Here is an 11,128-nt window from a genome sequence, read left to right on the forward strand (position 1 = left end):
TACCACCTTTAGTGTAAAAAACTTCTTCCTTTCACCTCTCATCAACCCTCTCTTAGTTTAAACTCATTCACGTGGTACTATTGCAACAGACCCTGCTAAAATGCTCGTTTCTGTCTTTCTCTTTTTGTTAGGAGTTTCCTTGGTGTTCTCTTTGAAGGCTCTTCCAGCCCCTCTGAGGTTACAAACCTCCTCTGGATTTTCACCTACTGAACTCAGGCGCTGTTCTCCTGCTCTCAACAGGAGATTTCTCCACTCCTCCCGCCTCTACCCCAGCTACTTCTAATTCACCTGCTTTTGAGCACGAGTGACCAGACCTTCCAAGTCTCACCCTGGTGCTGTGGAATTAAGATTTCCTCATGTCAGTGGGAAATACCTGCTTAACAGGGTCAGCGTCTTTACTTGCGAGCTCCCTCAAATGGCCCGGGTGTGACACCCACCACTGCCCCGGTCACTGCCCGCCACAGGCAGGCACAGCACGGGCTGCTGCCATTGCTCCCGCCGACAGGGAAGATGCTGTACCTGATGTCACCCCGTGCCCCGCTTCACTGCCGCTCCCGGGCACTTCCTGCAATGAACAGCACCAGAAAACTGATCCTCCAGGCTACAGTCAACACTCAAACTGCTAGCACGAACTAAGTTAGGAACTTCATTCATTGCACCTCAAAATGGCCCCCAGATTGGAACCCAGTGGGTCTAACCACCAAGACTCGCCGCCTTGGTGCGAGAGCAGCCCCCCGGCAGTCCCCACGATGAGTGTGTGAGGGCGGGCCCGTCCCGGCACACGGCCCGGCCCCGGCTGCGCAGGCGCCGCGCTCCGGGCACTTGTGGCCGCGCCGGGAAGTTGAGCTGGGAGTGCTGCGAGTGCCGAGCCGAGCCCGCCGCCGATCCCGCCATGTCGGGCTCCTCCAACGTGGCGGCCATGAAGAAGGTGGTGCAGCAGCTGCGCCTAGAGGCCAGCGTGACCCGCGTGAAGGTGAGTACGGAGCCGCGACGGGACGGGACGGGGCGGACGCGCCGCCATTTCACCGCCCCGGGGCCGCGCCCGCCGCGCCGGGGCCGGGCCGGGCCGGGGCCGCCGGCTCCCACCTGCCCCGCCCCGCCGATCCGGCTGGGCGGCGGCCACCGTGCTTCTCTCGGGGCTCCGTCGGGGTTCCCCGGCCGAGGCGAGCCCGGATCGGCAGCGGAGCCGCGTCCGCTCCGCCGCCATCCCTGCCGGGGCTCGGGCGCTCGCTCCCCGCCGCCCCTCGGGGCCGCTCCCGGCCGAAGCGCTCCCCGGGGCGATGGACGCGGCCCGGCCGTGCCCTCGGAGCGAGGAGCGCCCTTCCCTCGGGCTCTGCGGGGAGCCCGCCCGGGCGGGGTGCGCAACGGGCTGGGCTGGCCCGGCACGGCAAGATGGAGATGTCGCTGCCAGGCACACCGAGTGCATTGAACTCGTGCCGCGCCGGGGCCAGACCGCGCCTGGCACGGCAGAGAAACCGGGCAAACTGCAGATACCTATCGCGTGTCAGCGGAAGATGCAACTTTTTGAAACTTCGATCGCTCTATTGTAGGAGTTCAGAGTTACAGCAAAGAAAAGCAAGAGAAAGATTTTTTTTCACTGATCAGTTATTAACAAGGCACAGCATGCCAAAAACCCCTTATAAGGGTGCTCAGAACCCCGTTATCTCATCGTAAGGATGGCTTTCCAAGGGAGCCTGAAATGCAAGTTCAGTGGAGTAGAACATGTTAAACATAGACAGTATTTTTGAATTGCTTATGCCAGAACAAGGATCTTCATAGATTTAATAAAGTCATCTCCAAGATCTTGCTCATCTGTCACTCTTCATACTTAAAAGTTTACTGTGGAAATTAAAACTTCCAAATCAGTTCTCATTCTTACATTGTTCATCTTCTTGTCTTTAAGAAACAAAAAAACTACAATGAAATTATTGCATAAAATCTACATAAACTGTATTGCAGAATAATTTAGTAGTATTCTTTGTACTTTTCAATGTAAAAACCACATCCTAAGTAAAGAGTGTTCAGTGAATTCTAATGCCAGCTTTCATTATAACTAGGTTTCTCAAGCTGCAGCTGACTTGAAGCAATTCTGCCTGCAGAATGCACAACACGATCCCCTACTGACGGGAGTATCATCAAGTACAAATCCATTCAGACCCCAGAAAGTTTGTTCCTTTTTGTAATTATGTGAACTACTTCAGTATCTTTCAGTGGTAAGTTCTTGAATTACAGTTCATAAACTCTTTTGTCATTTAAATGAGACAGGCTCTATGAAAGGCACTCAGAAACATCTGACTTGTGCAGGTGGTGTTGGTCTACATCCCATTTTTGGTCCCTTCTCCCTTTTTCTGGTCACAGCTCTGCACTGGACACGTGCTGGCCATTGCTATTATGAGCAGCACATTGCTGGTGCAGCTTCCACCAGTTTGTGTAGCAGAATGGTGGGACCAGCTACTACTGAGTTGCTCTTTGGACTAACCCAGCTGAACAGTAATTGTGCTGTATCTTCCTCTCTATAAGGGTATTATTTCCCTTTTCTCACTTAGAATTAATGTGGTGAATCCTAATTGTGGCAGATAAAACAGACTTCAGTTCTTAAACTTCTAATGAACAGTTCCAAAAACAGATTAGTGGTGGTGGTCCCCAAGAAGAGCACTGACCACTGTGGAAAGGAGATGCCCTCTCTGCCAAAAGAAAAAAGTATATACTTTTTAAGATGTATATACTTTTAAAAGCCCACATGCCACTCAAGTAAGCTACTACAGGGGTAGCAGTTTAAATAACTAGAAACAGTGGAATACTCATGTGGATTTTCATTCCTGAGCTTTCATAGGCTCATTAGCACTGCTGCTATCACCAGGAAGACTACTCACTCACCTGCCGTTTTGGTGACTAGATTTTAGGCTAACCTCTTTAGCAAGGTGGGTTTTAGATGCACAATAGTTTCACCAAAATTCAGAGTCCAAATAACTTGGTTATTTTGACCACAGTAAATGAATGATTTTACCATGTTCCCTCTTCCTGTTGCCCCTTGACATGGATCTGTTGGAGATGAGAGCACAGACGTTATTTCAAAGCACCTGATACACAGTTAAGCATAGTTCACAATCCTTACATATCTCATGGTGAGTCTTAACCTTGAAAAATTCTGGTTGTGTAGGTGACTTCTATCATCCAAAGAACTGTAGTTTGCTAGATTTAAATTGTGCTGTTAGGCAGCTTTATAGAAGGGTGACCACAGTCAGATTGGATTGATAAAATTATTCTCCCCTCAAGCAGACTGTAGAAAAGGTACAGATGTGTGTACTAGCAGAATAACCACGTTTAAAGGCTAGAATAGTAACAGTATAGAAGTTGATCCTTAACTATTTAACAAGCAAAACCACAGCCCACATTGTTTTGAGCCGTGAAATACAACAGTATAACTGAAATGTGCTTTACAGTTCTTGTAGCTTTTACAATTATTTCTGTTGTGAATTTTTGCCAATTACTGCTATTTAAAAAAAAAACTCTCGGACCCTACCCTAGTGTGGCTTCAGCTGTAAACACTAATCCAAGGAAGACATCAGATCATCTGTAAGCATTGTAAACTGAAAACTTACACAAAGCCAAATAAACTCTACTTAATCCATGACAGGTACAATTCCCCACCGAGGTTTGCCAAGGTTAGGAAATTCCTGGATGTGGATGTAGGGAAACAATGTTTCCTATCTCTATGTGAAACTCCTTCACTTTGCTGTATCTGTTGCAGGCACTTCCTGAAAAGAGGTGATTCTTTGTGTTTTCTTGATGAGCCAGTAGTGTTTGTGTTTGCACAGTCAGCACCACCTCACTGAGGAGGAAGTGTAATTTGTTAGTTACGCAACAAATTCCCTGCTTTTCAAAGACAAAGTAGAAACCTGGTGTTTTGGTGAGCAGAAAGTGACTGGGAACAGCTGCTTCTTCCACTCAGCAGTTTGGTTTCAAGGAGACACTAAGCTTCAGTTCTTCTGTAAGAGCTTTGATTATCTTATTGTATCTTTGAGCATGACTTCATTTAAAGTTTATTTTTTAAACTAATAAAACAGCTGTGGAAAAAGAGGATATTTTTTCCTAAACAGTTGTCCATGGCATACTCTGAAATATGCATTCTTTGATTTGCTTCATTCAGCAGTGATACCTTTCTAACTAGATTTTGGTTTTGTTTTTCAGATCTTTTAGCATCTTTTCCTACCTGCTGATGTGTGTATGGGCAGAGTGCCTCAAGGAGTGGCCTGGTTTGAAGTCTGTAAAAAAGCTTAGCTTTAACGTGCCAAATCTAACTCTAAAAGTGCTACTGTCGTCAAACTTCTTACCATCTACCTCTCCAGATGAACTGTATGCTAGTTACGTACTTCTGTTTCATACGGGAATCACTTTTATACGCCAAGCAAAAAATAAAAGTGTCTTGACTTAGTCTGGTCTTGAAATTACTGTAAGAATTGGATTAACTTCTGGGCATGGTGGCACCTCACAGTCAGTGCATCACTGTAGCAGCTGGAGAGCAGAGAGAGGAGTGTAAATATTCTCTGCTGCTGCAAGTCTGCCTGGGGTTAACAGTCCTTCAGAACAATGAGGCTCCAGCAGGACCATACTTAGAAGCATAACAGAAATAGAACAGAAAAAAATTTGAGCCTGTTTATAATTCAGCTATACAGCTGTGCCATATCATAGACATCACATTAAGACAGAGTAAATTAAGATTCATCTTAATGAGTAATTCTACCCTAGGAGATAACTTACTCTATGTGCCTTCTTATTCATTAGGTAAATATGAAAAAGCACTTACAGCTGTATGTGGAAAGTAGCTCAAAAAAAACTTGACCTTTTAGCTGTCAGTGAATGTGCCAACTTAAGGCAAAACAGTAGTTTATGTGCAGATAATACAAACTCAAGTGTTGCTGTGAGGCTGAAGAAGAATTTTTAAAATTTTAATGGGGAAAACCCTGCTCAGAGACCTCACATAGTCACTGAGCAGCATTTTTAGATGATAGCTTTACAAATGTCTGTCCTGTAAGGGTGTTTTATGAATTCTTTCTCATCCTTTCAACTGCTTTGGGTATACAGACCTCTTGTCAATGTGATACTTACAGAAGAGACGGCTGTAGGAATTATGTGTATTGTTTTTGTAACTTCAGCAACATGCCTATTTTATGCAAAATGCTAATGAAATAAAAGACCATGGACTTCATGGATTGCATACTGCCTTCTCCGTGTTCTCTGGATAGGAGAACCTTTTTGGAAAACTCCCCATACTGTCAGGGAACAGCAAACTGTAAGTTAGAAATAAGCTTCAAATATTTATCTCTTACCTGATTAACTGAAGATGTCTGGGTTAACAGAAAAAATAAAACGGAACTGTAAAACTAGAAATATTTTATTTTGAAAATTTCTTTAACCAACATATTTGCTGTTTCTGATGTTGTGAAGCATAATCTGTTTCTACAGCACAGCAGCACTTCTGGCAAATCCTTAGTGATGGCTAAATGACAAGTTGCTCAAATACAGCCATAGTTTTTTCCTGCTAAACTGGAAAAAGTCACTGTCCTTGTCACATTGGCTACAAATAGGAAGAGAGTCACATCCTACTTGATCTGCTGCTGTAGAAAGTTTTAATGTTTCCTGTTTGTCTTTCTGCAGATAGATACTGTTCAGTATCATTATCATTAGTTAGTAGTCCAAGATCATCCATAGTTCAAAGCAGCTGCTGTATTCCTGGTCACCAGCAATTGGCAGATTTCACTTACAAATGGAATTTTCTTCTACTTGTGTCCATTTCTCGACGCTGAAATTGAAAAGGGAAGTTGTTTACCAGCAAGTTCATGCAACAGGATGAAACAAACAAGGAGGACCACTCCACTTTATAGCAGGGCAGACAGTGAAATGCAGAGTAGTAAACAGAGTTGTAAATAAGTAGTTACGGTATATTGACATTATTGTCCTTGCTATTTTTATTTTTTATTTGAAATACGATGTTTCTGCTTTGCATGACTCTCAAAATACACCTCTAAATACTTAAGCGCTTCCCCACTGAGACCTGCATTTATACCACTTTTCTAGGGTAAGATTTTTGGTTACATTTCATGTCAGATTTAGCCTCCCCAGGCAAGACTATTATCATTACTAAGACATACCTTATGAATCCACTCATATTCTCCAAATTTGGAATCAAAGGTTCCTTTTTGAAGTGACCTCAGCTTCAATGTAAAACGTGGCCCAAGTTCTTGAATTCCCACTTTCTTTTCACTCTTGAAGATATATCTTGGGGAAGAAAAGAATTAAAATTAGGAATTAAGTTACAAGAGCATTCTCTCTGACTTGTAAATGAGTATTGTGGAAAATGTCACCTGTGGAATCTGAAAAAGATGTAGTCTCTCTGGTTGTGAAATGTAGCTACTTGTCTTCCAATGAACTGAGGATCGTGTGGGAAGAGCGCAGCAAACATGCGGCCGATGGAGTGGCCGAGGCGCGTGGTGAAGTTATTCAGGATCACTTCGGGGACGTGTTCTGTGGGCTCCTTCCCCTTCCGCTGAAATCAGAGCGATAACAATGCAAAGAACAGACTGAATGCAAAAGGATTTTAATGTATTGCCTAAGAAGTGTTTGAAATAGAAGGACAGGGCCAAAACCACGCCCTAATCATTCCTTCAAACACAACCTAAGTTTATAAACATGTAAAGGAGCAGCTGGTAACATAAGGATCTTTGGTTCAACAATATAAATTCAATGAAAAAGCAGAAATAATTTTATATTTTCTCCTGCACCATTTTTTACTCTTAGCAGAACCTGTTATAGTAGACCATGCACTCTACCTATCACAGGAGTATTCCCCCTGTACTCATACCAACTAGGGATATATGGGACTGAGAGCATATGGGCTTCTTTAATAAAAACTAATTAGAGATTACTTATTTCAAAGAAGAAAACCCATTTTACTGCAAATTACTTAGGGCTAGGTAGGCAATACTAAGAAGAGGTGACAGGGCTATAGGAACAAGAAGACCTAGGTTTTATTCAAGACAAACTACATCTAATGAAACCTTTTACGCTGCTGATTTCATATACCCTATTGTGTGTATTCTAGACATGTGGTATTTCCTACTGATGTAGGTTATCATCTGCTATTTAATGATATGATTTTAAAAATACTTGTCAGATTATAAAATACTTGGCAGTTAAAGAAATACAGCAAATAAGCTTGAAAATGGAAATATATGCTGCTTATGAAGTAGAATATACTAGTCCTTAGCCTCCTGTTAGCTTGTCAAAAAAACACATTTACAAGATCAAGCTGAATCATTTCAAAATGCAGTTTTGACAGTTGAAGTAGACTGGATGTATTTGTAATTAACCAACAGATAACCCATTTTTCAAATATTTTTGAGTCTCACCTTTATTTCTTTACGCAAACGCACACTACTCATTCTAAAATGAGCAGTTGGACCATCAGGCAGGTGACTTAAAACAAGACCGTCTGTGCACCAAGTTAAAAAAAAGGCTGGTAAAATCGAGCATGTAACTTACAGAGGAACATTCAATGCAAAATGCAGTATTACACTGGAGGTTTAGATTCATAATCTATTCCCAAGGTTTTGTTGTATGTTCAAACATACATTCCCAAACTGGTTAACTAGCTTTCTGAAGGATGTCCATTACATGCTAACAAGGGTTATCCTCTACTGTTTTCACATTTAATGAATTCATAATGTTTTATCTAGCCAGAAAAAAGAGATGGATCTTCCTGGTCAGAAAAACTTGTTAATTAATCAAACTGTTATATTTACTGAAATAAGTGCTTAACCACGCATTACAAACAACAAAAAAGTGCCAACACTTTCTTTACTAAGTCCAAGTTCCATTAGCTATCAGACACTCAAGTTGGCACAGTGATTTTTAACTCTGTAATTTGCACTGTGAAGAGAAAGAAAACAGAATAAAGTAAATCTCTGATGCACACGACAGAATTGTTTCCTTTCCCTGATAAACACACAAAAGGATACTTGGTATTTTGCGATCTTCATTAATGACAATTAAATCTGTGAAGTCCCTTGCAATGCACTGTGGAATGATTCTTTTCAAAGCCAGCCCTCTTCGGTAGAAGACGTGTGAGTTGGGTATAACAGTGGCCAGCTGCTCACAGAATCTCACTGTTCTCTGCAAAACAGGGCAGATAAATTGCAGTGGGCAGAATTCAGCTGTTAGGAGAACAGAGGGTTGGTCATTCCAACTACACTCCTTGAGCATGCATCACTTCCATATCTCTATAAAGATTTGAAGATAAGCTATTAAATTACTTCATTCAGTTAGTGCAAAAAAAAATTATTTGCAGTAAAGAATGCAGCACACCAGAGATTTTTTTAAGGATTTTTTCCCCTTCCTCCATCACGGAAAAGTGGGAAAATGCAAAAAGCATACTCTGCACACTCATTATTTATAAAGCACACTGGTTTATAAAAAATTCACAGCATCTCAAAATACAATATAACAATTTCTTCATTAACTCATGTCTGAGTTTTCAGACAAACTGTTTGAGGTGTATTTTTTCTTATTTTTAAAGCAATTTCTGTTATGGTTTTAAAAAATGTCAGTAATCTCTTTAATCAGGCAATGCTGATCATTTCAATACAAGAACACATGCACAAGGTTGGGTTTTTTTATGGAGGAAACAAACAGTGCTGAAGAAACCAATGGATTACATACACATACAAGGTTACTGTTGGGCACTAAATAAAATGACAGAAAAAATCCATGTGAATGCTATTATCTTCAGTTTTAATGTAACAATCATAGGATGAAAACCCTGGTATCTTATAACCATTTGGTTTCCAAGTAAAAGATACGTACCCCACGAGGTCGGTCTGATGTTGTAATAAGAATTTTGGGAACAGTCTGTCTATTAAAGTACGGTGCAAATTCATCAGTTGCTTCATCAAAAGCAACCTGAAAGAACAGAAGTTTTGTTAAATCCACCCTGTACAAAATACCTGAGGAACAATTGTTCAATGTGATCAAAATTTTAATTCACAAGATCTATTCTGTAATTAATCACCCAACGGCACATGGTTTTCATGTTTTTAAGAATCTAGTGTGATGAACATGGGCAGCTTTTACTACCAATATCAGTATGGCAATTATTTAATATAGATAATGAAACAATGACATCACCTCTTAGTAAACCCATCATGTGTCAAATGTAATTCATCAACAGATTAACAGGAAAGTGGGGATTATTCAGTTTCATCAATCAGTTTATGTCCCTTGTTAGAAAAAAAAAAAGGTTAACTTATTAGGACATGCAGTTACCTCTTCATCATTGGGATCTACAGTGGTTTCATCATACACTCGCTGATTTTCAATAGTCTTTGGTACAGCTTTTGGAGGTGCCTAAAATACATAAAGTTTATTAACATAACATATTGTTGTCATTATTAAATGCATTGCAAATACCACATTCATACTACCCCAATATTGTTTGTATTTCTACACAGAACTGCAAGTATTATTTATTTGATGCCACTTTTAATTAAAATATGCACAGCTATTGGGACATCAGAGAGCAGATGCAGAGAAGCACCACTGGAACAATGTCCCTTTTCAAAACAAAACAAAACAAAACAAACAGGGGAACTTTCTTTCCATTTTTATTTCTTCTGTGGAAGAAAAGGATTCTGCTTTCAACTGCAACATATTTTAACCCTGATATCTAGAAATTAATGACTAATAGCTTTTAATGTTTACCCTGTAAACTTACACTACTCTGGTGAGACTACTGTAATACAGGAATACAGATATTCACATCCGAATATCTTCAATCAGTCCAGTAAGGAAGCAAAACCTTTCCTCACAGCTGGGCTTGGAATCCAGCAGATAACTGGCCTGGGCATGATTTGGTCAGTTCTGATTGTTTTAATCTACACAAAAATTAAAATTGCAGTACAATTCCTAATAACAGCAACACAAATACCACAGCAATCACACCAGAGACAACTTTTCAGGAGTGGTGATATGTCATTAAGTTTAAAACTCATCCTGCCTCTTTACAGCATCATTTAACACAGGAGCAACAAGGTTTCTGAAGTCAGCTGTTTGATACCTCTGCTAGACAACAGTGTCTCTGAAGGCTACCACAGCCAGCGAGCACAAAGAGCATACAACTGCAGAATGGTTTGTCTGGAAGGGACCTTTAAAGGCCATTTATTCCAGTGCAGTGAGCAAGGACGTCTTGGACCAGACCAGGCTGCTCTGGGCCGCTCCAATCTGGCCTTGAACGTTTCCAGGGATAGGGCACTCTGGGCATCCCATTGCAATGTTTTATCACCCTCACTGTATTCACTGCTCCGCTTCCCTGAAGTCTGCGGAGAAACCCTTTGGCTCAGGAAGCTGAGGAGCCCCAGCTCCGGGCAGAGCTGCAGGACCCTCACCCTGGCGAGCAGCGCCCCGTTTGCAGGGGGAAAGGAGCGGCCTCGCCGCCACACCGGCTCCTGCGGCCGGAACCCTTACTTTGTCTCCGAGAGCCTCTCGCTCCTTCCTCCGCTTCTTCTTGAGGGCCAACTTCTCCTGCGGGCAGAGGAACAGCGCTCCGTTAGCCAGACCCGCCAGGCCCGGGCCTCCCCCGCCCCGCGGCAACAGCCCGCCCCACCTTCCTCTGCTGCTGCTTCCAGCGAAGGAACATGAAGTGCCGACGCTGCTTGTTCTTAATCTCGGACACGCTGAAGGTGGGCGGAAAGAGCACCCGCTCCGGGGCGGGCGGGCCGGCGCCATCCCCCGGCGCGGGCCCGCTGCCCTCACCCGCCATGGCGCTGCTGCCGCTGCGGGGCGGGGCCGGCCCCTCACCCTTGGCCTCTGCCCCGCCGGGCGGCGCCGCGCATGCGCTGCACGGGGCTCAGGGCGGGTTCGCGCAGGGCGGGGCGGAGCGCGGGCATGCCGCGCCCACCCTCACAGAGTGTTCCGAATTGGAGGGGGCCGAGGGGCGTCATCAGTCCCGCTCTTCACCCTGCACGGCCCCCAGGAGTCACACCATGTGCACACACCATGTGCCAAACGCTTCTTGAACCCCTCAGGCTGGTGCGGTGACCACTGCCCTGGGGAGCTGTTCAGTGCCCAAACACCT

General features: G+C 43.4%; 2 protein-coding genes across 2 annotated transcripts; one reads left to right on the forward strand and one right to left on the reverse strand.

Moving 5' to 3' along the window:
- The first annotated feature begins 812 nt into the window (after positions 1-812).
- GNG5 (G protein subunit gamma 5) lies at positions 813-5,218 on the forward strand. The gene is made up of 3 exons (XM_058808183.1): positions 813-973; positions 2,058-2,213; positions 4,192-5,218. Exons 1-2 carry the CDS (start codon positions 893-895, stop codon positions 2,181-2,183), a joined length of 207 nt encoding a protein of 68 aa, XP_058664166.1. The 5' UTR covers positions 813-892; the 3' UTR covers positions 2,184-2,213; positions 4,192-5,218.
- A 159-nt stretch (positions 5,219-5,377) lies between these two features.
- Positions 5,378-10,832, reverse strand: RPF1 (ribosome production factor 1 homolog). The gene is made up of 9 exons (XM_058808184.1): positions 10,658-10,832; positions 10,519-10,575; positions 9,322-9,402; positions 8,863-8,958; positions 8,019-8,172; positions 7,410-7,492; positions 6,366-6,547; positions 6,153-6,279; positions 5,378-5,803 (listed from the first exon to the last, which is right to left on the reverse strand). The coding sequence occupies exons 1-9, from the start codon at positions 10,811-10,813 to the stop codon at positions 5,762-5,764; spliced, it is 978 nt and encodes a 325-aa protein (XP_058664167.1). The 5' UTR covers positions 10,814-10,832; the 3' UTR covers positions 5,378-5,761.
- Positions 10,833-11,128: the final 296 nt, after the last annotated feature.

This window comes from Ammospiza caudacuta, chromosome 7 (assembly GCF_027887145.1).
Source record: "Ammospiza caudacuta isolate bAmmCau1 chromosome 7, bAmmCau1.pri, whole genome shotgun sequence".
NCBI lineage: Eukaryota > Metazoa > Chordata > Aves > Passeriformes > Passerellidae > Ammospiza > Ammospiza caudacuta.

Excerpts from the sequence above, each read along its gene's own strand:
- GNG5 (XM_058808183.1), top strand. The coding sequence starts at position 893 with ATGTCGGGCTCCTCCAACGTGGCGGCCATGAAGAAGGTGGTGCAGCAG. Across the intron at positions 974-2,057 it reads CCAGCGTGACCCGCGTGAAG|GTTTCTCAAGCTGCAGCTGA; the intron begins GTGAGTACGGAG and ends CATTATAACTAG.
- RPF1 (XM_058808184.1), bottom strand. The coding sequence starts at position 10,813 with ATGGCGGGTGAGGGCAGCGGGCCCGCGCCGGGGGATGGCGCCGGCCCG. Across the intron at positions 10,576-10,657 it reads GGAAGCAGCAGCAGAGGAAG|GAGAAGTTGGCCCTCAAGAA; the intron begins GTGGGGCGGGCT and ends CTCTGCCCGCAG. Across the intron at positions 7,493-8,018 it reads TGAAGATCGCAAAATACCAA|ACGGTCTTGTTTTAAGTCAC; the intron begins GTATCCTTTTGT and ends CTTGGTGCACAG.